The sequence below is a fragment of the Prunus persica genome, chromosome G6 (assembly GCF_000346465.2).
Source record: "Prunus persica cultivar Lovell chromosome G6, Prunus_persica_NCBIv2, whole genome shotgun sequence".
Lineage (NCBI taxonomy): Eukaryota > Viridiplantae > Streptophyta > Magnoliopsida > Rosales > Rosaceae > Prunus > Prunus persica.
Genome location: NC_034014.1, coordinates 29,917,064 through 29,943,647, shown reverse-complemented (window position 1 = coordinate 29,943,647; position 26,584 = coordinate 29,917,064). Strand labels below are relative to the sequence as shown.

Genomic DNA, 26,584 nt, shown 5'->3' with positions numbered 1-26,584 from the left:
TGCTTTGGTTTAGAGAGCCATAAATTAATCGTATTAAGCACAACAGTTTTTCTCACACAATTATTTATAATTAACAACCTAATAATCATATATATACATATATATAATTAATCAGAGATGAGGTGTAGAAGTTTCTAATTAATTTCTTAATCAAAAGAGAGTCAGTGAACAGAAAGCTGCCCCCGCTGTGACTCGGATTCATTGGGATAGTTTGTTAACAGATCTAAAGACTCTAAATTTGAGAAAAACAGCATCATTCGGATAGTTTATTTGTTGTCTTGTTTCCCGTATGAGTGTTGAGTTTTATAATTATAGCTTTTGTTCAGAAAATTACGGTCCTAAAACCGTTGACCTTAACAAACTTCCCTAACAACACGCCTTCAATTAAAAGCCTCTCGTCTCCACACACACAAACCATTCCTCACTGCAGCACATCCCTCTCTTCCTACTACTCATACGTACGTCCCCGGCGGCCGGTCACGACTGTCTGCCGGTCAGTCGTTGTCTTTTGACCACGTACGTTCTTCCGGGTGCCTAATCCTCTTCATAAAAATAGTTAATCAGTATTATTTTATCCAAACAGCCTGCCATTCGCAATATTTTAGTTAATTGCTCGCAGCAATTACTTTCTTAATATAATTGTTATTGTGATTGCTGCAGCAATTAATTATTCATTAATTAATTACAAATCATGCCACGACCCCCATTAGCCTCGTCGTTCCAGCTCCTGGAGATTAATCTGATTTCGGCGCAAGATCTTTACCCGGCGTCCAAATCCATGCGGACGTTCGCCGTCGCGTGGGTGAACCCGCAACGCAAGCTGACGACACGTGTCGACCAGAACGGCCACACCAACCCGACGTGGAACGAGAAGTTCGTCTTCCGAGTCGACGACGAGTTCCTCAAGGACGACACGTCGAAGATCATGATCGAGATCTACGCCTCCGCGTGGCTCCGCGACGTGCTGATCGGGACGGCTGCCGTGGTGGTGAACAACCTTCAGAACAAGTCCAAGATGCGCTTCATGGCGATCCAGTTGCGCCGCCCCTCCGGCAGGCCGCAGGGGATTCTCAACATCGGCCTCGGCCTCCTTGACAACACCATGCGGAGCATGCCGCTCTACAGCGAGCTCAGCTCCTCTGCCGTCGGGTATTGGGATTTGATGGAAGGAAAGGGGGCAAATCAAAAGAACCACGACCCCAACTACAAGGATCAAGACAAATTCATAATCTTCCAAAGATCCCAGAGCGATCGAACGGGTAGCGATTACGGGTTCTCGAAAAGCCGGCCCCCGAGCTCCGTCTGCGACGGGCTCTCCAAAAGCAAAGCCTCGAGCGCCATTTGCAATGCCGCTACAGGGGGCTTCTCAAAAACTACTAAACCTCAAGGTTCATTTTGCAATAGCTCGATTGTGAACGGTTCTGAGCTTAGCTCTGCGCAGAAAGGGGGAAAGGGTGGGTCCATTTGCTCTGACGTGGGGCCCTCGCCATCCGTGGTGGCGGCCGCCATAGCCAAGGGGATATATCCACTTGGCCATGTCGGAGGCAATGTGGTGCGCCACGCGGCACAAGGTGATGCAAGGAACTCGTTGTTGGATGAATGGACGGACCAGGATAGCGTGGAGGGGTTAAAGACAAAGATCGAAAGGTGGCGGACAGAGCTGCCCCCAGTGTACGACTGCAAGAACAAGAACAATAACAATAACAATAACAATAACAATACTAGTCAACATCCGAAGTTGCTCCAGTCGTCTCACCAGCTCACCAACCGACCGCCGAAGAGTCGCCGGAGCCGTAGCGGCGGCAGAAGTTTGTTTTCGTGCTTTGCATTAGGTTGCGAGCTTTCAATTACTTGTGGTGGCGGAGGTAAGAAGCCTAAGAAGAAGAGTAGTGGCAAGGTTCATCTCGGCACATCTGATATGACTTTCGACGACTCCTCGTACTTACGGTAGACAGTCAAAACGACATCTTATTTATTTCTTCCTTCTTTTTTTGTGGTGAACGACATTGATTTTATTGACGTTGATGTTCATCACATCTTTTGCAAAGCCGCAAAGGTTTTGGTTTTATTTTACCGTCAAAACTGAGGTGAGATGTGATTAGCGGCCCAAAGATGATGCACAGATTGTTAATTGGAGCTGTCAAGACTGAGTATGAACATTATTGGGTCGCTTGGAATTGGAATTTGATGGAGAATATTGGGGCGTAGAATTAGAGGAATAGAAGAGGGGTGTGAAATCGGTTAGAGGCTAAGAGCGTCTTCTCTCTCCCTCCCCTTATGTTTATTATTTTCTTATTTGATCTTTAATTTTGTTTTTGCTTTTTCATTTAATTGCCATTGGGAGATTGAAAAGGATGAGAGGCATTCATCTTTTCAATTGCTGAATGTATATTTTTTCTTTGTCTCAATTCTCTTTTATGGGATTCTAAGTGAATGTAACATACATGTAACTTGTGTTTAGTTAAAGTTTATATTTGTTTAAACAATGATATCAAGCAAGGCTCATTTTCCATTTATTAATTATTCATCATCAAAATATAGTATTGTTTCAATAATTATATAATTGTTGTAAAAGTTTGAAGGTGGAGCCCACAGAGGAAGTTTCCTTGCATCTTTCAGGAACTTTCCCTTCCCTGTATTTATCAATTCAGGAAGTTTCCTTGCATCTTCCAGGAACTTTCCTTCCCTGTATTTATCAATTCAGGAAGTTTCCTTGCATCTTCCAGGAACCTTCCCTTCCCTGTATTTTGCCTAAACATTAGCCTATAAATAGGCATACCAATTGTAAAGGGGAGTGTGACCAACGGAGAAAAGAAAGAAAGGGGAGAAGAGAAGAAGAAGAGAAAAGAAGAAAGAAAAGAAGAGAAAAAGAAGAAAGAAAAGAGAGAAGAAGAAAGAGAGAGAAAATTCAGTGAGCCTCACATATTGTAAACTCTAAAGTTGTAGCCCTATTATTTTATATAGTGAAAAAGTTACTGCTGCTGCTCTCCGAGGACGTAGGCATAGCCGAACTTCGTTAAATGCTGTGTCTCATTTACTTTACGTGCAGCTCAATATTCATACATATTCCAGGTTATTTTTATAACAATAATATTGTATTGTTAATTTTTAGAATCACTACATATAAATGTGTTATCGGTATTAGAACAATGCTAGCTACATTTTGCCTTTCCCTTCTTGTCTTCCTCATTCAGTTTTGTCTCATGACTATTTCGCTCACACATAAATTTAAGTACACAATGCAAATTACTAATATTTTTCTTGTAATATAATTAAAAGTTTTGAATCACATTAAATAAATATATTTATTTGCGAGTTGAATACACATTGAACAAACTAAATAAGGGATGCAAGAGGAGAAAGTATCTAGCATTCGTCACAACTTTTTTGAAGACTCATAACTCATAACTCATAATTATTATAACACTACCCTCTTTTAGGAATTTTTTTTTACTTGAAACCAAGATAGCACTGTTTTGCTATCTCCGACCCTCTACATCTTAGGGCCAGATAATTTATTCATTGCAATTGCTCACATCTAGACAAGTACTTTATTAATCTTCCAAACTATTCCTCAAGCTAGATTTGACCACTTATATTTATTCTTCATCAACCTTGTTGAGATTTGCTATTTTATTTTATTCTCACTAATTTGACACCTGATTTACTTCCCTTTATCTATCTATACTTAATTTGTCCACGTAGAGCATTCACAATGAGCTCCCTAAATCACATTTGAAGATAAATTTTAGGGAGGAATTGGAAAAATATAACTTCATATTTGCTCTCTATCCATCTCCTAAAATAAGGGGATCTCTAGGAGCTCCTAAATATGAGGAGAGAGAAACGACTCATAGTGGCTCCCTATAATTGAATGCTACTTTGTTTTATGCATAATTTAAACTTTTAACTCATGATAACTATTATTATTATTATTTTTTATAAAGATGGACCAATCATATGGAATTAAAATATAACTTTAGTATTTATGACTCTCTATTAGGGAGTAGGATTGGAGTTCAAATTTTTTAGAGAGCTCCTAAAATAACTTTTGTGTATTTTTAGCTAAATTTTAACTAAAAAATAGAGAGCATGATTATAGATGTTCTTATGGTTATTCACATTGCTCCTTGTTGAGATATGTCACTTTGTTTTATTCTCTGTAATTTTGACACATGATTTTCTTATAATTTTCAATAGTCTATCTACACTGAATTCAAGTGCATTGAAATTTTAATAAATATTTCAAAAGTTTTACAATCCAATACGAAGGCAAAATGTTTAAAAGTCATTGAACATGTTAATATAATGTTAAAAAATACAAGACCAAGATTTGAAGGTTTTTGCTTAAAGCATCGTTCCTAAAATTTAATAGTATTATGGATAATTATTTTTATCTATATATATAAAACAAAAGACAGAAAATTGTGAAACATTTAAAATACCAGAAAATGCCATTGATTAATGCAAACATTAAGAATTAAAATTATTAATTAAATAAGGATAATATGGCAAATTCATAATTTTTTCGTATTTAAAAAATTGAAATTAAAAGAAAATTCAGATAATGGATCATATTTTTTAGTCCTGATCTCTTGGATCACAGGGGTCCAAGAAATTTGTGGTCACTCACCGTTGGATGTAAATTCAACGGTTCACTCATTTTTGCACTCATTTTAATAAACTTTTTTATACCATTAGATTAATATCCAACGGTGGGTGACCACAATCTCTTGGACTCCTGTGGTCCAAGAGATCGGGACTGTCATATTTTTATGGAATACAACTATCCATTATCTTTTTTAATTCTTAAATAAATTTAAATTTTTTATAAAAAAAGCTTCTCGCAAGCGCGGAAGCCCGTGCAGACGTGCAGAGAGGCTAGTTTTTTATAAAAAAAGTTTTTTTATTGTAAGCGATATTCTAAACTACAAGATAGGGGAATTTATCTCACACACATAACTATGAGCAGTGAGAATTCAAACATGAGACATTTGATCTTCAAGTGAAGGCCCTTTTTTATTGGGCTAGACCCATGGCATAAAAAGAGTATTTAAACACCAAATTCAAACCCAAAAACGAAAAGGAGTTCCAACTCCGCAACCGCAAGTAGCAGCAAAAGGCTAGCAAGCACTACTTGCTCGAGGTCGGGGCTCTCTCTATGTAAACGTGGGCCCTAAACCCCCCAAATCGTTCAAAAGGACCACACACCACGCTACGCCGCCTTTATTAGCACTATTATTTTCTATCAGAAGAACTCAGGAGAAATGCAGAGGAGACGGGACCCCCCAGACTATTTCTCAGCGCTGTTTTCCACCATGGCAGATGGAGCCCTTTTTTAACTCTTAAAAAGAATACAAATACAGAAGAGAAGAGGAGAAGGTAAATAGCATTTCTCTTTTACATTAAATTTCAAGTGTTAATTTTTTATTTAGAACCCCTCTCTCTCTCAGAGAAACTCTAAAATATTGTTAACAATGTCAGAAGCTGAAAAGTATAGGTGCTTAAAGCTTGCATTTTTGAATTGAAAATTTGTTTACTGTTAGACCTAAAAGATGAAGGTTTTGCTTCTACTTGTCGTTTGGTGCGTCGGTGTGAATGTTCGCGGCTAAGAGCAAACTTCGGTGTTTCTATTCTCCTACATTTCTCAGCGACCCAGGCGGAGCTTTTTGTTAGTGTGGGTTTATACTGCTCGTAATTGCTGTTTGGTTTGTCTATGGCGTGGAAAACCTAAAGGAAAAAACTTGGGATTTCCAACATTTTCTCGGCAGCCAAACAGAACCATTCATGGCAAAAAACGAAAAAAAATAATAATAAAATGCTCCGTCCCCTATGTCCGTATTTTAATAATATTGATTGTTTTTAGTACGGTGGTTGATCAGAATATTATATTTATACACTGGCTAACAGAGTCTCGTGTTGCTGTCATGATATTATTGTGGGTGGGGTTTCCACTTGTATTGTTTATTTACTATTTGAATTTTGTGGGAAATATTTGTTGGGTGTGCTCTTTTGTTATTTTTATTTTTATTTTCCGTTTTTCTGGTCGAGAAACTAATGCTAGAATTTGGAGTTGTCATATTTGGCACGATTCGAACCGATACGAAGACAGTGAATTTGTGTTGAACATTACTTGGCACGAACACAAATATAACATGACCCGCTCACACATAAAACACAAATCAGAATAGTGTCAAAGATGAGCAATCTAATTTTGACATGATAAACTCGTTGAATTCCTACCGTATAAAAAAATGATTAGTTTCTCCTATTTCTTAATATGTATTTTATGAGTCCTTTAGTAGATTGATCAAGATGATTTTTCATTTTATAAACAGTACTTGTATTTGTTGAACATTGAAGTATTGCAGGACAAAGGAAGCGAGATTAGTAAGGCATCCAAACTATTGTTCAAGTAAAAAGTTCATGGGCTGTGTGCTTTTGAGTTTTATATCTAACATGCCCCGAGAATTGGTGCAGGTGCTGTGTGGAACATAAAGAACAAGAGGCCGCTGATTTAGTATCGGATTAAGTGTTCATCAACTTTTGCATCGGCCATGACCAACAACCCGAGAGTTTTGAAAGCCTTTAAGGCGACGAGGGCCTTGGGAATTCCTGATAGATTGGTCAAGCCAGTTCTGAAGAATTTGCTGGCTGTGTATGATAAAAATTGGGAGCTTATTGAAGAAGACAACTACAGGACTCTTGTGGATGCATATTTTGAGTCTCAGGATAATAAGGTATTTCAGTTATTTTTTTAATTACTTTATTAATTTATGCCTTTGTTGGGAACTGGAAGATTAATATATATACTAATGACAGTGGTTAAAATTGGGAACAATGAGACTTAAAAAACTTAAGCTATCAAGAAATGTGTTATTAATATATATCTACTTAAATTCTTCTCCATGTTTAATTTATGGTTACATGCTGAATAAACGAAGAATAAATTCAAGTTCATCATATTTCTTGTAAATTAAGACATTTGGCAATGGGGATGGAAGATTGGAGGATTGGAGAACCTTTTATAATTATAACTTTGATGTTAGATCACATTGAATTTAAAAGCTTAGATTGTTAGAAAATGAATTAAACAAAAATTTCAATTCAATTGTAGTTGATTTAAAAAATTCACGTTGAAAACCAACCTCCCTCTGTTTTTGGTGGGACATGCTAGTTGCTTTACAAGTTACATCATATATTTACTGGACATATGAGTTGTCCCGTCACATACGATGTCTAACTCTAGTGGACCAAGTGCACAGCTAGTGTAACTATCTTTTAGCTCGTATACTAGTTGCAATAAAATATGCAATTGTTGAGGTTGCCCTTTACCCTTTTTTATCTTTTTCTGGAATAGGGAGAAGAAGATAAGACAGAAGTTGATACGGGGCACGGTGGGTCTGAAAGACCAACTAAAAAACTGCATTTGGCTAATGACGAAGATCATGGAGAAAGTGAAATTCCTTCAAGAATGGTCAGCCGACAGGCAAGCATGGAGTCTTCTGAACCTTGTTTAAGAGACGGCAGAGCTGGATCTAGTTCTCAAATTCCCCTCAAACAGTCCCGTGACAAAGGAAAGAATCTCACATCATCTGCAGTCTCACGTGGTAATCACAAGAAAGACTTTCTGATTCCAAAAACAGAGGAATCCACAAATTGTGTTCCAGTTTCTGCACAACCAGCTCCAATGAGACGTCCAGGTATATTTTGTCTTGCCACTACATGATATTATTATCTATTACAAGATTGTCAAAACCTGTTCCTTTATTCTCATTCTCACTTGGGTTGCAATGAGCTTCCAAAAGGTCTAGTTTTTTTTGGTCTGGTAAAAGTTATAGTTAGATGCATCAAAACAAAGACAACAGGGCCTCCATAAATATGATGACATCTTTTTTCCCATGTGTACCCAATTGTCCATCCTATTGAAGCCTTAGCTGCTACTGGATTTTTTCTGACCACCTAGCATGCTACTGTCTAACTCTTCCAGGTTCATCAGGGGGTTCAACTGGGGGTAACTCTGTCACATCCTTGGCGTCCTCCGAAGTGGGTACAAGTGGTCGGGATGCCCTCCATGTTTCAGGACCAAGTAAGGGACCTTGTAGAATAGAACATTCTCAGGTAGATTTAAATGGTATCACTCGTGAGGGAAAGAAGCCAATTAAATCTCTCGATGACATATCAAAATCTACCGAAAAAGTGAAAATATCATTGGCAGATGAAATTGGAAATGAGTCTCTCCCGAAGTTCAATTATATTCCGGATAATATAGTTTACCAACATGCCAATGTGAATATCTCACTGGCCCGTATTTCGGATGAAGACTGCTGCATTGGTTGTTCAGGAGATTGTCTTTCATCAGAATTTCCATGTGCATGCGCTCAAGAAACCGGTGGGGATTTTGTGTACACAAAACAAGGCCTGCTAAAAGAAGACTTTCTAACAGCTTGCATGAGGGAACCAGATAAGCAAAATTTTTTTTATTGTCAAGACTGCCCCCATGAGAGGTTGAAGAATGAGTACATGCCTGAAAAATGCAAAGGTCACCACATCAGAAAGTTTATTAAAGAATGCTGGAGAAAATGTGGATGCGACTTGTGGTGTGGAAACCGTGTAGTGCAAAGGGGTATTTCCTGCAAGTTACAGGTTATTTTGACTTCGTACCTTTTGGTAGTAACTTTCAATTTGGATATCTTATTTGGCTAATTGATTACTAGCTGAAGCTGCACAATATTTCACCAGGGTTTTCATTTCTTTACTTATAAATTCTAGATTAGCGCAATGCCATACTTATTGCTCTTTTAATCTTGTACTATCTTCTTGAAGCATCCATTGATTGGCTATTAACAACGAACACTGGTAGCTCTGTTAAATTTGTTTTCATTGTTAATCCTTATGAAATGGTACTTTTTTAATTACGTTGTTAATAATATGCCATTTTAGATGTTAGAATTTGTTTTACGGAGATCATTGTAAGTTGTAATAAACCAGTAAATACATCTTGTTCTGATATGCTTCAGGTGTTCTTGACTCCTGAAGGAAAAGGCTGGGGTGTCAGAACATTAGAGGTCTTGCAGAAGGGGACATTTGTGTGTGAATATGTTGGGGAGATATTGACCAATACAGAGTTATATGAGCGAAATACGCACAGCAGTGGAGCTGAGAGGCATACCTACCCTGTAACACTAGATGCGGATTGGGGCTCAGAGCGGGTTTTGAGGGATGAGGATGCACTTTGTCTTGATGCAACATTTCATGGAAATGTTGCAAGATTTATCAATCATAGGTAATATTTCAATGCGTCTGCATTTTCTTTTTTGTCTTTGTCTTAGGTTAAGGAGGTCATATTTCCCATTTTTATATGTGTGTATATATAAATGGTATATACACACCTGCATTTTTAATCCTTGCCTATGCAGGTAATTTCGGTGATATAATTTAGAACTGAGGAATCTTGGCATAATAAGTGGTCTGCTCATTCCTACCGAGTCAAATAAACAAGTGGAACCTCTTACATTGAATTAACTATTAGGAGCAATTGTCATATTCATTGATCTAGACAAAGATCATATGACTCTAGTCAATTTTTTAAATCATTTTGCTCCCTGTATTTTCTTTATTATTTTTTCCTTTATAATTCCAGATGCTGTGATGCAAATTTGATTGATATCCCAGTTCAAGTGGAGACTCCTGACCGTCACTATTATCATGTATGGGTTTGGTTGCTTCTTATGTGAATTCTTACACACACGTATACACACTATGTATACACATTCAAAAGTTTGAAGGCTTTCTGTTTGATTGTGATTATACATTGTGAATGAGAAGCATCTCTGAGTATCTTCTTTGTGCTCCTTGTATGCAGCTTGCCTTTTTTACAACCAGGACAGTGAGTGATTTTGAAGAGCTGACGTGGGTGAGTGAACTTGCTTTTCTCTCTACTACTTGAAACTCTTCTTGGCAATTGGAGAAAAAGAAAATAAAAGAATATGGCTTTGATTTTGGGATTACAGTAGGTTGGTCCCAACTGGGAACTTACTAAGTTCCACTAGCAAGTTTGAGAATTTTTGAGTTTGCGTTGTGGGAGAGTTGAGCATTAGACGACCTACCATTGGGGTTTATTTTGGATGTCACACAGTGAAAGTTTTTCATTTGTCTTCATTTTTTATAATGGTATGTGTACTACTTATTATATGTATGAAATACACCTGTTCTAGTCCAGTGCCGCAAAGTTACATGCAATTTCATCCAGTACCATTATGAGTGCTTTGCCAACTGTTCCATATTGAGTTATTGGAAAGTTTGAATTTCTGTGTTCATAAAATGATCAGCAAAATCCTTTTGCAGGATTATGGGATTGACTTTGATGATCTAGAACATCCTATTGAGGCATTTCAGTGTAATTGTGGAAGTGTAGCTTGTCGGAGCAAAAGACAGAAAGGACGAAAAGGTAAGCAACACTACAGTTTACAAAAATGATAAAAAAGGCATTCGTAGCAATTATTTTTATGAGGTTTTTCAGGCTCTGTGACAAATTCTTTTTTTTTTTTTGAAAGAGGGGTGGGTGATAGTTGGTGTTTTGGTTCCTTGTGACTATTCCATCCATGCTAATTTCTGAGGCTATAAACTCAACTCCTCCCCAGTGATGAAAATTTTCAGTTTATCTAGTACTTCATTCGTCTTTGTTGCTGGTAATTATGGCTGTTTTCATGTGCGGGGAAAAGATAAAAACTTGACTAATGGCTTGCTTTTGCAGTTAGATGAGCAGTGACCGAGGCTGTACCTTAAACTGGCTTAACTTGACTGTGTGATATGGTAGCTGATGGTTATGAAGCATAGCAGTGGCTGATCAAATTTTTGAATGGGAATGCTTCCAAGCCCCAAAACTAGACAATTTTGTTGAAAGTGAGAAAATTTAAGCAGAAGGTTGGAGAAGATTAGAGATATTTTGTAGAAGCCATAGAAGCACACTGGTGATCGTAAACAGGATCCTTGTAATGCTATCTCATTCTGTGCGTTTTCGTGGGAAAATTGTAATCAACTTGATTTGACTTATTTCATCATCCAAATTCCCATTGTCACTGAAAATTGAGGAATGACTTCAGGTTTGAGTTTCATGCTCCTGAAAGCGAGCGGCTCTCTCTGTAGTGGTGGAAAAGACATGAGCCAAATATCATGCTTTGCTTTTTTTTTTTTTTTTCTCAGTAAGAAAGTCGTTGTGTACAGTATCTGTGGTCAATCAACTCAAGTTGTATATCATTCCATTTGTTAATATGCTAAATTTAGGTCTCGCTTTTGGCGATGACTTATTTTACGGAAAAAAAACACATAAGAAGAACATTAATATGTAGACATGGACTTAGTTGAGTTGGTTAGAGCGAATGTATTCTACGTTCTGCACCCAAATTTGAATCTCTCTCCCCGTAACTTAAATGGATTTAAAATAAATTATCACTTGTTTTTTTAAAAAACATTAACATTATAATTTGAAGCATCAACCATAGAATATTAGAATTTAATTGTTTAATTATACATGCCCAATAAAAAGTTCAATTACAACAGCGAACAGTGATCAGACCAAAAAAAAAAAAACAGCGAACAATGCAGGAGGAAAATGTCTAAAACAAAAACTGCGAGGAAAAGTTGTGTAGGACAAAACCCTAGTCCATCTATATTTAAACTCCGGAGCCCAAAACCGCAGGCCACTTCTCAGTCTTGAGATCTGAAGTCTCTTTGGTTTGGCGGCCATGTCGAAACGAGGTCTCTCTCTCTCTCTCTTTCTCTCTCTCTCTAGTATTTCTTGTTTTTTCAGATTTCAATCTCTAGCCTCAACTGGTCCAAAGAGTTATACTTTCCTGAGCAACCAAACATGGTGCAGGTGGAAAATGACTAAAATGGATCAACCCTTAATTCCTCTCTAACCCGAGATTTTCTTTCCAAAAGATCACAGCTTGATGGGTTTCTTCTCTTTTATGTTAAAAGTTCATAAATTTGTTTGAATTGCAGGTCGTGGAGGGTCTGCCGGAAACAAGTTCCGGATGTCGCTGGGTCTGCCGGTGGCTGCCACAGTGAACTGCGCAGACAACACCGGTGCTAAGAACCTTTACATAATTTCTGTAAAGGGAATCAAGGGTCGCCTTAACCGCCTCCCTTCTGCTTGTGTTGGTGACATGGTGATGGCAACTGTCAAGAAAGGCAAGCCTGATCTCCGTAAGAAGGTCTTGCCCGCTGTTATTGTGCGCCAGCGCAAGCCATGGCGCCGAAAGGACGGTGTTTTCATGTACTTCGAAGGTAATTTATTGTGTTTATGTTAGATAAAGATTTTTTTTTCTGTTGATATGAACTTGTTTAGAAGAAACAAAAGTGTTTGATTGGTTATGCGTTGAATTGAATTGAATGCTTTAATTGATGTGGAAGTAATTGGTGTGTCCTGTTAAATAGTTAAGCTGGTTTGGTATGTTTATTTTGTAATATCCAGGTTATCGTGCATCACCATAGTTTTTCTTGATATTGTTTGTGCACTGGTTGTGAGCGATTGTGCTGTTGGAATTTAAATTGTTGTTTAGGATGGTTGCTCTGAATGATCATATACTTTTCTGTTTGTGTTTGTATGATTATACCAATGGAGCTGACCATTTTGTTTTGGACTTTGTAGAGAGTTTAAAATTAAGATTTTAGACAGATACATTGCAGTTGGAGTTTGACTTATCTCAAAAATTGAAGTATTTTGTAGTTTAAGATCTGCTCTTACGATATAAGTCATTCTGCTCCTCAAGGTTTCTGACCGTGATTGTTCTTGTGATGCAGATAATGCTGGTGTCATCGTAAATCCAAAGGGCGAAATGAAAGGTGTGTAGCTGTTCTATGATAGTGTCACCTATTAATAACTTCACTATAAGAATATACTATTTTGTGGTTTTGGAGGTTTAATATAGTGCATGCATGATTGCTTGCTTGCTTATACTATTTGATTCTGTAGCCTTGGAAGTCCTAGAATGTGGTAAGTAAGGCTTGTCTTAGTTCAGGTGATGTGAAAATATTGGTCTGTCTGAAATGCAGTTAAGTCATCTGCCATTAGTTTCGACATTGTAGGACCATTATCTTAACAATGTTCTTCATTTCACTTGCTGTCGTAGGGTCTGCGATCACTGGACCTATTGGAAAGGAATGTGCTGATCTGTGGCCAAGGATTGCAAGTGCAGCCAATGCCATTGTTTAAGTTCTTCAATTCCCTTATTTATTTTGTTTTGTTTTTTTTTTTTTCTCATTTTACGGATGTTAGTTTTGACTATCATGTAGACTGTTTTATGATTGTAAGGGAGCCTATTTCTTTTAATCACTACAAAATTTCGGTAGGTCCATTTATTTTCATGTTTTCTGTTCATCTTATCGGTCTATTTCAGTTGCACAATTTCTGCGTGATTGCATTGCCAAATCATTTAGGATAAGTGGTTTCCATTTGTGCTCGTTTGAACTTGGAGCTTAGTTGCCATCCTTGTTCTTGGTGGCTGGGGAGTTACACTGAAAAACTATTGCATTGAGTTGGTTTACCCCTCGGGATTCTAGTAGGCATGCTTTTTGATTACATGAAATTTTGGAAAAAAGGACGAAAGTGCCATAAGTTGAAAAACTGACAAAATTAATTTAAGAAATTTGTTGAGGCACAAGCAAGCTACTGTAGTAGCATTGCATGTTGCAGTCACAAAATCATCTGGGGCATGAGACATGAGACTGGTTTACAGTTGATTGTGGTTAGGGCTTTTATCTCGTCTATGATGGTTTTGTAAGTTAGCCAATAATGCAGATTGATTATATAGATAATCATCTACTGTCTTTGTGTGTTTTAATTCGCGTAGAGGAAAATGCTGTTACTGATTAACAGACAGAAACAAAGTTTATACACACAAGTGCGAATAGAGGTGAGCCCTCACTTAGCCATCTAGTCAAGTAATCATACAGTTTCAATCTTAGGAAAAATCTGATGCTTTAAACGAGTGGGATCAACTGAAAGTCTAGGAGTTGTTCATCCAACTCCTTGAAGTCGCATTATTTAGACCATTTTCTATTATCACTTATCAGTCTATCAAATCTCAGACCAAAAGAAAACGCCTATCAAGCTCAAGAACTAATACAAACACAAACCAACGGGTCATAAACTATGATGCTCTCCTCCTCATCCCAGTTTACCAGCAGCACCCTTCTGCGACTTGGCACAGTATTCGAACAAGCTTCCATCGAAACAGCGTCTCACGGCTTCCTTTGCCAAGTGGCCATGTTCATCTTTTGCAAGAACATACAGAACTCCCCATTCCAGTTTACTTGCAATCCTGCAACAATATCAGAATTGAATTAACTATACTACGTTTTCGTGGGTGTGTGCGTGCTTGAGAGAGGAAGATAGAAAGAGACCAGCCAAAGAAATCAAAGGCGTCACGGTTAGCTTGAGTCATGTGCCAAAGCTCCTTGAAGGTGAGCTTATCAGGCACGGTACAGGCGTACTTGCTGAACAAGTTCTCAAGATTTGCCGGAATATACCTGCAGCATACATGGAAGACAAACATATACTAAGCTTGCAGTAGCTATAACTTTTAGCCAAAGATAGAAAATGCTGGCATGGAAGCCACAAGAACTAACAGGAGTGCAATTTCATGTGACAATTTAATGTCCATGCAAAGCCCCAATTGGTTTTTACCAATTAACTACCCATGATCCATCCATCCATCCATCCATCATTATTTATTAGGTATGAGCAAAGCAAGTATTCTCATCTCACCTTCCCTCTGTGTCATAGGCCCCTGAGTCACTTCCATGCTTTGCCCGGTGTATGTTTTCGATGTGTATTGCAAAGTAAGGTGAAGGCATCCATGTCTGCAGAAGAAAAAAGGAATTAGTCTTCAGGTGATTAGTTGGCTCTTAAAAGTTACAAAGAAGAAAAAGCATTGCCTAACTTACAGGCAGAGTTGCATAACTCATTGCTGCATGGACAAGAACCATGAAAATGAAAGAAGCAACGACATTAAACCCGAGTGCACGAAATCCTGCAAATACCAATTCAAGTCAGATCTGTTGCTGTCTTGTGACAATAAAAAACCTAATACTTAGAAAATTTGGAAATTGATGGATTGATTTATAGCTGTCTAAGCTTACCTCTATATGTCTCGGAAGGGTAGATGATACCATCCTTGTCTTGGTCGAAAAAAGCTGCATGCTGCTGAAGCACAGACATATTACAATGCTTATGTCCCCATGTGCCATTGATGTTCTCCGTATCAGGAGCAGTCATAGCTCTAGGCATGTCTAAATTAAGAAGAATAAGAAGAAGAAGAAGAAGAAAAATTAATATTTGCTAATTTTTGTACAACTTAAAAGGTAAAATTAAAACAAGTGAAGTAATTTAAATAAACAAAACTGAAACTAATTACAAGGCTTGGGGAGCTTGGTCTCCAGATCATTGCGGACCTTCCTCTCCACGGTGATTGGTGCCTTCTCAGCCACCGTTGCCATGGCTTCGTTCGATACCTGTTGCTCAGTCTCCATCTCTCTCTCTCTCTCAAACTCTCACTCAGCTTCAGCTACCTACAGAATACGTCCTTAGGTGCACAAGAACTTAATATGCTCTGTGATTTGTAATCAGACAATCAACCCTGCTCTAATTAATAATTAATTAAACAAACAAACAAGGATTTGAGAAGTGGTAAGAAGCTGATAACTGAGCACAACAAACTCCAAGTGACTCGCAGTGCTTGTCGCAGTTTGACACTTGTACACAAATTTTTTCTTTTTGTATTGTCGATTACAGATGAGTCAAATTTTAATTTTGCGAAAAAAAAAGAAGTGATGGTTACTTATTCCAATGTCAATTTGGGTTAACCAATGATAATTGAAGGCTTTGCATTTTGGATTTGCTTTATGAAGATTGAACCCATACTCGTTGTGGTCTAGTTTTTCTTTTGGGCCTCTAGGCCCCATGTGATGTGAAAGAATATTTGTTTGTTTATTATTTTATTTTTGGGTTATAACTTTATAAGCTTTAACTGGTAATTTGCACTCTAAACTTGTACCATTTACCCCTTATCCTTTTTTATTTATTTATAGAAAATTAAGGATATGAACTTCTTTTTTTCTCCAATTTCCTTTATGCCGTATAAATTCTCAACATTTCATCTAATTTGCCGTTAAATGAGGGTAGATTGGTCATTTTTATGTTAGAATAAAATAAAATATTTTAAAATTTGAAATAATAATTATAACAATAAAGTAAAACCTCTCTCTCTCTCTCCAAGCCCTTCTTACCCAAATCCCAGCCTCTCATGTCCTCACAAATCACACCACCACCCATTCTCTCTCCCTTCACTTATCTCTCTGTCTTCACTGCACCCAAAGATCGAACACATCCCATACAACACCACCAAAACCACCACCATATATTTGAACAAAAAAAATCCATATCTATTTGAGCAAAAACCCACCGGGATGTAAGGGGGGTGTTGTGGCGAGGTGGGTAACTTTGTGTGTCAAGGCCAGGCCTGGGGTTGGGGGAAGAGAGAGAGAGAGAGAGTGATGGTTGTGGGGTGGTGGCTGTGGGAGGGTGGGCTGTTGAGAAAGGAGGCCGTGATGGGTAAAAGGGTGGTCGTGGGTGCTTTGCGAAAGGGTAGGCAGAGATGGTGGGGAGGGGGGATGGGTTGCGAATGGGTCTTGGGATGAGTTGCAAGTGGGGAAGGGGGTGGTCAGGTTGGGGAAGAAAAAAAGGGAGCGGAAGGGGGGTATGGTGGGGATAGGTTTTTGTTTTTGTTTTTTGTTTGTTCTCTTTTTTCTTTAATTGTTTCTGAAAAAATTTATTTATTTTAATGATTTATTAGAAAATCGGATGAAAATGAAATGTTGATGATTTAGAGGACAGGGGAGAAATTGGAGAAAAAAATAAGTTCATATCCTTAATTTTTTAAAAAAAGAAAAGAAAAAAGGATATGAGATAAATCGAAAGTTATGTATAAGTTCAGGAGGCAAATGACTAGTTAAAACTTTTAAATTTATATTCACCGTTGTAAACATAAAGAAAAAGTAGTGTTATTATTCACAACTATATCCAATTAACTTATGTGATCAATAAGTTACTGTCGGAAAGAAAAAAACAATAAGTAATGGGGAATGCTAACAACTTTCTCTATTTTCCTCATGACATGTGTTACTATCTTTACACTTAAAATAATGTCATTAATGTATCATACAAATTATGTTTTGTTTTTCAAATTTACCCTTATTATATATATTGACTTTCATATTTCTTTCAATTTATCCAGATTTAATTTTTTTTTTCATTACTTTCTTACTACCTTATTAAAAAATTAAATAAGAAAAAAAGTTATTCTTTATAAAGAAAGTATCTGTATTTTTTCTTCAGAAAGTAATAAAGCCTACAATAGTTTGTGTATGAATACGTTGTATATGAAAAATAAAAATCGGAATTCGTGCTAAAGGTCTTTTGCTCATACCAAGGCTTTCTTTTGTCCTGTGCAATTTTGCTGTTTACCTGGTTGTGGTCTTGAAGTCACGTTTTTCTTTGAAAATTGTTCTGTGCAACAAAATTGTGGGCTTTATTTTATTATTCAGATTTTTTTTTTTCAAGTTTTTAATTTTTTTTGGATAAATTAAAAAAAACATAAAATTCAATACATTTATTAATAGTAAACTTAGAAAACAAAATATAGTTGATAAGATACATTAACGATATTATTTTAAATGTAAGGAGAATGATATATGTTATAAAAAAAATAAAAAAAATCTAAAAAAAGAAGTTAGAGAAAATATTACTAGCATTTCCATTGACCAAATCCAAATAAACCTAGGAAATAAGGAGGGAAATTTGCAAGTACACCCAACCCAAAGCATTGAAGCGTGAATGGGAAATAGCGTAAAAAGGCCAAAGAGGGGCCCCTTGAGAGTGGGTCCCACAAGCTTTGTGTATGGCTGCTATTCAGACCACAACCAAAGTATTCTCCTCAAATCATAACTGTTGATTAATCATCAAATTAATTATAATTAATCCAAACCAACGGCCAGAATCTAAGATCAATATTCAATGGCGGCAGCTTAACATTTTCCTAGTCATCACAAAGAGAGAGAGAGAGAGAGAGACAACAGAAGACAAATACGTTCTTCTCTCTTTCTGGTGAGAGGGAAGGGAGTTCTTGTGATGTGAGATTAAGTCAAGGGGAGAACAGCCGTCGTCATGTCATCCCGTGTCTACCAGAATCTTTCATAGATAGTTTTCCTCTTTTTTTTTTTTTCTTTTTTTTTTTTGGCTCGCTTTTCTGCTGCACCCTCAAAGCATTCAACTTTGATTCAAAGTCCAGCCTTTGGGATTCGAGGTTCAGTTTTCTCACTCTGGGGTAAGATTGCTCAATTCCCACTATTCTGTTTACATAGATGATTTTTCTGTATTGTTTATATCTCCATATCAGTTTTGTTTTCTCTGAAATTATGGGAAATCAGTGTGCTTTCTTGACGTGCTCTGTGATGTGCTGTCTTTAATTTTGAACAGATAATTTGATTATATGCGGTTTTGCGTTGTTGAGTTCATTTGCTTTTGCTCTTTGGGTTATTTTTGCGTTATGTGCTTGCTTATTGACGTGTTTATGATGCCATGTGGGAGTTTATTGATTATAGTTGTTTAAGGGATTGAAATTATGGATCATTTTTGTGGAGTTGAGATTTGGTTGGTTGGAAAATATCAAAAGTCTTCTGAAAAGTTAATTTCAGTTTGCTTTTAAACTCATATAAATAAATGTTCAATCTCTGCGACTTTGACTTTTGTTCATACCACTGTTGGCCGAGATATGGTGAAAATACTTTGACCAGCCTCATTCTGTATGTAATTTTCTTCTCACAGGTACCAGCAATCAGCTCATTGGATGATAGTGAATGTGAATATTAGGCTGAATGTGGTTAAAGCTCTCCTTATGTGTATATGTAGTTTCTGTTTTGTTGACAATGAAGAATAATGTTGTGGGAGTGGCTGGGAAGACACTAGTTTGCAGACTTGAGTCGCAAACAATAACGAACATCCATACTGCTCTATTTATTTGAAGATCGGGTGCAAAACAGATGAGTAACTTCGGGTCTTCCAAAGCTATGTCTTCATCATTTCCAAATCTCTCTACCCCTCTTGATGATAAGTATTCCAGATTGCCAGATTCTTTTCAGGTTACATCACAAAGGGAGAAGACTAGATATTCTAAGTTACCACAGGATTCTTCCCCTGGGCACTTATTTTCATCATCTTCCAGGCCCAATGATGTTCATTTTTCCTCAGTTTCCCCTTGTGAAAGTCGTTCCCAAAATTCTCCATTCATTTTTAAATTACCAGTTGATGAAAAATCATTGTCACTGACCCATTCTTCCCATTCAGAAGTACAACCTACAGCATTGATTAATTACTCTGAAGAAAATAAAGATATTTCCTGGTACCCAGATTCACTTCAGGAATTTCTTCATTTCCCTGAAAATGTCCCTGACCAGACTGGCCTGGTGGATAGTAGTACTGGTGTCATAACATCTGAGGATCATGCTGAGAAGACCGATTGGTCTGATTGGGATCCATTAATTTCCTTTGATGATGCTCTGGACCCAAACTGGGAGCTTCCCATTGATGTTGATGCAGTGGATCCCAAACCAAAGGTGTGTTTTGATACTTCTATTTGGATGGTTACAGCCAGTATTTCCAATAGAGCTAAAACATTTTGATAAGTTCATGGCTATTTTATTGTTTAGCGACTAATAATGTGGTATGATATTTTGTTTCTAGTCAGCAGTTTTTGTGACCTTAATATATAGCAACTATTTTGTTTTGACACATCTTTTAGAGATTTCAAAAAATTGAATTTTCACATTGAACTTTACTTCGGGGCTAGTCTGTCTGTGTTTACTTATAACTTTAAATGATGTGCCAGGTGTTGAACCCATATTCGGATATCCTGGTGCAGCCGCCCCAGATTCAACAGCATCAGCCAGTTCAATCTGAAGAATTTCGTCCCAGCCCTGAAACATTATCCACTGCACCTCCAACCAAACCCAGAATGCGTTGGACACAAGAACTTCATGAAGCCTTTGTGGAAGCTGTGAACCAGCTTGATGGTAGTGAACGTGGGTAACACATGCTAGTATGCTACTATGTTTTGTTTTTGGTCATCATGTTGTAGTTCTTTATTTCCATGGGTATGAGAAGTGACAGCTTCTTTTGTCATTGGCTAATAACTAACAAACAGGAGCTACTCCTAAGGGTATTTTAAACCTCATGAAAGTTGAAGGCTTGACAATCTATCATGTAAAAAGCCATTTACAGGTATGTGAATATATTTCTATCCTCGATTAGTTCCCTATGACAAGTTGGTGGTTGTTTTATTTGTTTTTCTGGACCTTTTTTTTAATTTTTTTAATTTTAAATTTCAGAAATATAGAACAGCCAGATACAAACCGGAGTCATCAGAAGGTAAATATTACCTCTGTTATTTATTAGGTGTTTTGCTTGAAACATCTTTGAGACCTTTGGCTTGCCAAATTGTCATTTATAAAAATGTTTTGATTTCTAGGTGATTTCTTAAATTAGTCCTCCTGGTAGTTATGAACAGCCTTTTGTGTTGCTTGATGGTTAAATTTTTATTCAAACTCTTAGAAATACTGAGCTGACTTTCATTTATACATTTCTGTTTCCCCTCACTTCCTATGTTATTGTGTTACATTACGAAATATACATCACTTTTGTTCCTTTATTATGTCTTTATAATGCTCTCTTGTCTGAAAAAGAGGATCCGTATGTGTATGTCTATGTGTGTATGTAGACATCTCTTTGTAAAAGAATCAGGCATTTGAGTTATGAGTAAATTATGTTCTTTATTTCTTTTGTGCCAGGAGCTTGTGAGAAAGTTTCAACTCCGGTTGAAGAAACAAATTCTCTAGACTTGAAAGCGTATGTATTTTTCATTCACCCAGAATATTGAAGCATAAGCATCTCACTCTTTTCTTTTCCTTTACTCATTTATCCCCTCTAGTTTGCGACCATTGCTGTACTATGTTATAAAAGTTTCATGTATTCTCTTTGTTAGCACAAAAGTTTCATTTATTAACCTATGCAACTGGGAATGCTAAGCTTTTCTGCGAGAGATCTGTACTACAATCTATTTGTGAGGTATTAAGTTGAAATCTGGCTTCACCTTTTGTTGTCCACCTCTTGCAGGAGTATGGGGATTACTGAAGCATTGCGGTTGCAGGTGGAGCTTCAAAAGCGGCTTCACGAACAACTTGAGGTATGCAGTTGGAAGACACAGATTGCCTTCTCTATTTTCTGTTTAGAATGTGTAACAACTGTTTGCTTGTTGGGAACTGGGTAGGGTGTAAAGAATCAGTGTAATTTACATCTTGAGAGTTCAGTTTTGTTTCTTGTTTAAATGAGTTTTATTGAATAATAATTTAAATATTCTGTTGATGATTCCATGCGTCTCTCTCTCTCTCTCTCTCTCTCTCTCTCTCTCTCTCTCTCACTCACTCACTCACTCACACACACACACACACACACACACACACACACACACACACACAGAGATGTGGACACACATGGGGGAGGGTGAGAGTAAGTGTATATTGGTTGTTCACTTGTTCTGATGTCATATTTAATTCTTGCAGAACCAAAGAAAGTTGCAGTTGCAAATTGAAGAACAAGGAAAGTACCTTGAAAAGATGTTTGAGCAACAGAGAAAGATGGAAGACAGCAGGGTGAAGGCCGCATCATCCACTGTGGATGACCACGCTACTCCACCATCAAATCTTGTGTGTCCTTCCCCTGGAGAGGATAAACCAGAGACCTCCAAACATGACCATGGGAAAACACCAATAAGCGCTAGTAGTATGAGCACTCCCTTGGAAGAAGGTTCACAAGATGCAAATAGGAAGAAGCAGAAGGCACAAGAAACCGTAAGTCAAGAGGAGCCTGACCACCCAGGTGATGTTGAGTCTGGTACCCAGCCCACAAAACGTGCCAGGAATGGATGAAGCAGCGCCATAATCAGTTGATGTGCTTCGTATTGAAGTCTTATTATGCATTTTGCTGCTCCAGGAGTTCTCCCGTCCCTGTTTTGGTGGTTTAAACTATAGGTCATGGTTGACCAAAACATAAAACCTTAGTCCATGAGTTTCCTGATTAGCATTCTCTGACTAGGGATGGATTCTTTCTTTCTACGTTGAGAAATGTCACCACCACCTAGAATGATGGGTTTACTTTTTATGCTTTTGAGTCACTATGAGATGCTTACTATTAATTATTAGATGAAATTGTTCAAAAGTGAATGATTATTTTTTTTCTCCTCAAATATGACAATCAGAATCATGTATGTTATGTACAGTAAGTACTATATATTAATCTTCCATTATCTTTTTGGAGCACATAATAGATTTCTCTTTAGCAGCATTGATAATCTGAATTTATCTATATTTTAGTTGAAGAATGGTAAAAAAAGCATCACAATGGAGAAGAAAAAGAAATTGATGAATATTTTTGGTTATCACACCCACACATGATTGCTCCCTCCATCTGGCACATGCGCTGGGCCGACAAGAAAATTTAGTCTGAGCTTCAAGCATTTTTATTCATTTGTTATGGCAAAGGGCAAAAGTAGGTAAGTATTGTTACTATTTATGTGAATAGTGCTAGTCCTTGTAAAAGGTAAGTTTTTCCATCAATTGCCGTGGTAAAGGGCAACTACTATTTACTTTAAATTATTTTTATTTTTATACGTAAACGATTAATTTGGATAAGATTTTCGATTACCACGTGTCAATATTTATTATAAAATTCATATCTCATATTTCGGATAAGATTTTCGGTTGCCACGTGTCCATATTTATTATAAAATTCAAATATCAGATTTCAAATAAGATTTTCAGTTGCTACAATTGCGTCACGTGCCATCTCTATCTTCTAAATCCCTTTATAAAACTATAGCCTCAACTCAGACCTTTTATACTATATCCTTCTATCCTTTCATTTCTCAGATTTTAGAAAACACATTCTACTCTAAATATCTTAAACGAGGAGGTTGTTGGAGAGTGCCGAGCGAGAAAATCAAGAAAGAATGCATAAACGAGCTAAAGAAGAAAAGGAGTGGGAAGAAGATGATGATCAAGTTGTCATGGCAGTGGGTATGCTTCATCAATCAAGCCAACACCACCGTGGTTCACAACTCGGTTGTGGCCCGAACATAAACAGACTTAGGCACTCTAGGGGTAAGAATCTCTTGAAAGATTACTTTATTCCAAATTCGTTATACTCTAGTTTTGATTTTCGAGGGCAATATACATAGAATGCAACCTCATTTGTTCAATAAAATCATGCATCATGTTTGCAATTACGACACATATTTCGTTCAGAAATATGATGCTACTGGGGTTTTGGGTCTTCTTCTAGAGCAAAAACTTACAGCTTCTTTACGGATGCTGGCGTTTGGCACATTTGCAGACCAGGTGGATGAGATTGCTAGGATGAGGAAATCCACTATCCTAGAGAGCTTAGTCAGATTCTGTAATGTAATCGAAACTCTCTACACAAGGGATTACCTCTGCAAACCTACACCTAGGGACCTCCAAAGGCTTCTACAAAAAGCCAAGCCTCGAGGTTTTTCAGACATGATTGGAAGCATCGACTGCATGCACTAGTAATGGAAGAATTGTCCAACTTCCTGGCAAGGAGATTATGGGACTAGGAAGGGCCAAAAAATTATAATTCTGGAAGCCGTTGCATCATTCGATGTTGAGAAGTCAACAAAATCCCAATATCTTAGGGATTGAGTGATTAGCCAAATTATATGTAATTGATTGTACATGATTTGCTTTCCTTTATTAGTCTCTTGATTGTAGGAAACCTGGGTATAGATACCCTTGACATTGTAAAGAGAAAATCATCCAATAATAAAATATTCTTTCTTTGATTACAATTTTACATGGTATTAGAGCAGGAGAAAACCTAGCTCCTGTTTTTTTTTCTCTTTAACGTAAAAAATCCCAGCTTCCTCCTTCTTTGTTTTCATTAGCTCTCTGCCATGGCTAATGACAAAGAAGTTGAAACTTCTTCCAAGGATGGAAACAAGTCTGATGTTTCCAACCCTTTATTCATTCATCATCCTGACCATCCTGGCATGGTTCTTGTATCCAAACCATTGAATGGAGACAACTATGGGACATGGTGTCGTTCTATGTGAATCTCCTTGAGTGCCAAGAACAAACTTGGTTTTGTTGATGGTACTGTCAAGAAGCCCTCAAAGAAAACTGATCCTGATGAGTTCTCTCTTTGGCAACGTTGCAATGATATGAACCAGTCTTGGATCTTGAATTCCCTTGATCAAGATATAGCTGATAGCGTCATCTACTTTAACACTGCTCACGATATATGGGAAGATTTGAAGGAGCATTTCTCTCAAAACAACGTTCCTTTAATTTTCCAGATCCAAAGTGACATTGCCTCCCTTACTCAAGATCAAATGTCGGTTGTTGCTTATTACACAAGACTTAAGGGACTATGGGATGAGTTGGCATCATACAGCGATGTGCCGTCTTGTACCTGTGGTGCCATGAAAGATCACGCTGAACGCGATGAGAGGAATCGGGTGATGCAATTTCTTATGGGTCTGAATGATTCATATGCTACTTCTCGTGAACATATTCTTCTTATGCAGCCACTACCATCCATACACAACATCTATTCTTTAATTTCCCAAGAAGAGAAGCAACGACAACTGGGGACTTCTTATACTACCTTGGAACCTGTTGCAATGGTTGTTCGTCAACACCAGGGATCTTCAAATTCTACTCTCAAGCCTTTTCACTGCACTCACTGCGATTGGGATCATCACACAATTGATACTTGTTATAAACTTCATGGCTATCCTCCTAGGCATCGACTGCACAAATCCAACAGAAACAAGAAAGACTCAAGTTTCTCTGCCAATCACGGGCAGAACAATCCCAGTATGCAAGAATTGAAGTCTGTCATGCCAAACCTTTTTGACAGTGAGTATTAGTAGATTCTTACCATGATGAATGATAAGAAAGAGCCACAAGCAAACTCTGCAAGTTTGTCATATTATCATTTACCTTTACAGTGCTGGCTGATTGATAGTGGCGCAACAGATCATATTACATCCACCTCACATTCTTTTGTGTCCACAAATAACAACCCTTTCATTCTACCAGTTGTATTGCCTAGTGGTTGACAAGGCTTCTATTATTTCCGTTGGGAATTCCTCTCTCAACTCATCTCTTTCTTTAAAAATTGTCTTGTATGTGCCTAGCTTCAAAGTTAATTTGATGCCAGTAAGCAAACTTACACAAGGACTTCATTGTTCCATTCTTTTTTTTTTTTCCTAATTGGTGCATTTTGCAGGACTTGGCTACGAGGAAGACGATTGGTCTGGGTAAACAGCAAGGAGGTCTTTACTATCTGGTTTCTTTGGCGTCAGACAAGCCTTCCCTCCTCCAACCATCTTGCAACCATGCTCATGCCTCAACTCACCTCTGGCATAGCCATTTAGGCCATCCATCATCTTCTCGTTTAAAATTTTTAGCTAAGAATGTTTTAAATTTTCATTATTGAAATAATGCTTGCGAGGTTTGTCCATTGGCAAAGCAAACTCGATTACCTTTTAATTTAAGTTATATTTGCTCTTCTAAACCATTCTCTCTTATTCATTGCGACATTTGGGGGCCACATAAAACTGCATTTTTAGGGGCCCGTTATTTCTAACTATTGTGGATGATTTTACTAGGTTCACATGGTTATTTCTCATGCAACATAAATCTGAAACACAGAACCTGCTTAAGTCTTTTTTTGCCTTTGTCCAAACACAATTCAATACTCAAGTACAACAAATACGCGTTGATAATGGAGGTGAATTTTCTTCCATGCGTCGTTTCTTTCACGACCATGGGGTCATCTATCAACATACTTGCGTCTACACACCACAACAAAATGGTGTTGTAGAGCGCAAGCACCGACATATCATAGAGATGGCTAGAGCTTTATGTTTCGGGCAAATCTCCCTATTTCCTTTTGGAGAGAGTGTGTTCTCGCGCCATTTACTTGATCAATCGTCTACCCACTGCCCTTTTATCCAAGATATCCCTATATGAGAAGCTGTACCACAAATCTCATTCTTATACCCACCTTCGCGTTTTTGGTTGTTTAGCCTATGCCACCATCAACCTTCCCATAAATTTGATCCTAGAGCCAAGCGATGTGTTTTTCTCGGTTACCCTTTTGGTCAAAATGCCTACAAATTATTTGATCTTACCACCAGAAATTTTTTCACCAGTCGCGATGTCGTTTTTCATGAAAGTCATTTTCCTTTCCAAACTCAGCCTTCTTCCTCTCCCCCGGAACCTTTACCTTCGGTTTTACCTCTTTCTTTATCTGATTTGTCATTTCCTCCATGTATATCTTCATACCTACCCTTACCACGTCCTTCATCTCCTTCCACCCCACCTGATCTGACGGCCTCTTTCGACTGCCCTCGTTTTCCTTTTCGACACCGCTGCAGCACCA

At 37.6% G+C, this 26,584-nt stretch overlaps 6 protein-coding genes across 8 annotated transcripts; 5 read left to right on the top strand and 1 right to left on the bottom strand.

Annotated features, from left to right (window-relative positions):
• On the top strand, nucleotides 530–2,483 carry LOC18773451. Its single transcript, XM_020566840.1, has one exon. It carries the CDS (start codon nucleotides 692–694, stop codon nucleotides 1,949–1,951), a length of 1,260 nt encoding a protein of 419 aa, XP_020422429.1. The 5' UTR covers nucleotides 530–691; the 3' UTR covers nucleotides 1,952–2,483.
• LOC18774254 (histone-lysine N-methyltransferase SUVR4) lies at nucleotides 5,178–11,350 on the top strand. 2 transcript variants are annotated; one of them, XM_020566428.1, is made up of 9 exons: nucleotides 5,178–5,382; nucleotides 6,481–6,740; nucleotides 7,361–7,703; nucleotides 7,991–8,646; nucleotides 9,021–9,286; nucleotides 9,644–9,710; nucleotides 9,866–9,916; nucleotides 10,348–10,450; nucleotides 10,757–11,350. In XM_020566428.1, exons 2-9 carry the CDS (start codon nucleotides 6,558–6,560, stop codon nucleotides 10,762–10,764), a joined length of 1,677 nt encoding a protein of 558 aa, XP_020422017.1. In that variant the 5' UTR covers nucleotides 5,178–5,382; nucleotides 6,481–6,557; the 3' UTR covers nucleotides 10,765–11,350. The 2 variants fall into 2 exon arrangements, with proteins under 2 accessions (XP_020422017.1, XP_020422018.1); XM_020566429.1 differs by lacking the exon at nucleotides 5,178–5,382 and adding an exon at nucleotides 6,339–6,390.
• On the top strand, nucleotides 11,635–13,370 carry LOC18772748 (60S ribosomal protein L23). Its single transcript, XM_007207294.2, has 4 exons — nucleotides 11,635–11,760; nucleotides 12,007–12,291; nucleotides 12,808–12,849; nucleotides 13,137–13,370. Exons 1-4 carry the CDS (start codon nucleotides 11,748–11,750, stop codon nucleotides 13,217–13,219), a joined length of 423 nt encoding a protein of 140 aa, XP_007207356.1. The 5' UTR covers nucleotides 11,635–11,747; the 3' UTR covers nucleotides 13,220–13,370.
• LOC18772192 (peroxygenase) lies at nucleotides 13,968–15,746 on the bottom strand. The gene is made up of 6 exons (XM_007205739.2): nucleotides 15,423–15,746; nucleotides 15,148–15,297; nucleotides 14,953–15,038; nucleotides 14,774–14,868; nucleotides 14,410–14,535; nucleotides 13,968–14,327 (listed from the first exon to the last, which is right to left on the bottom strand). The coding sequence occupies exons 1-6, from the start codon at nucleotides 15,535–15,537 to the stop codon at nucleotides 14,174–14,176; spliced, it is 726 nt and encodes a 241-aa protein (XP_007205801.1). The 5' UTR covers nucleotides 15,538–15,746; the 3' UTR covers nucleotides 13,968–14,173.
• LOC18772301 (protein PHR1-LIKE 1) lies at nucleotides 18,103–22,434 on the top strand. 2 transcript variants are annotated; one of them, XM_020566333.1, is made up of 8 exons: nucleotides 18,103–18,389; nucleotides 18,890–19,677; nucleotides 19,950–20,142; nucleotides 20,265–20,341; nucleotides 20,449–20,488; nucleotides 20,911–20,965; nucleotides 21,233–21,302; nucleotides 21,679–22,434. In XM_020566333.1, exons 2-8 carry the CDS (start codon nucleotides 19,105–19,107, stop codon nucleotides 22,042–22,044), a joined length of 1,374 nt encoding a protein of 457 aa, XP_020421922.1. In that variant the 5' UTR covers nucleotides 18,103–18,389; nucleotides 18,890–19,104; the 3' UTR covers nucleotides 22,045–22,434. The 2 variants fall into 2 exon arrangements, with proteins under 2 accessions (XP_020421922.1, XP_020421921.1); XM_020566332.1 differs by having other exon boundaries at nucleotides 18,104–18,389; nucleotides 20,908–20,965.
• Nucleotides 24,087–25,064, top strand: LOC109949766. Its single transcript, XM_020565922.1, has 2 exons — nucleotides 24,087–24,185; nucleotides 24,264–25,064. Exons 1-2 carry the CDS (start codon nucleotides 24,087–24,089, stop codon nucleotides 25,062–25,064), a joined length of 900 nt encoding a protein of 299 aa, XP_020421511.1.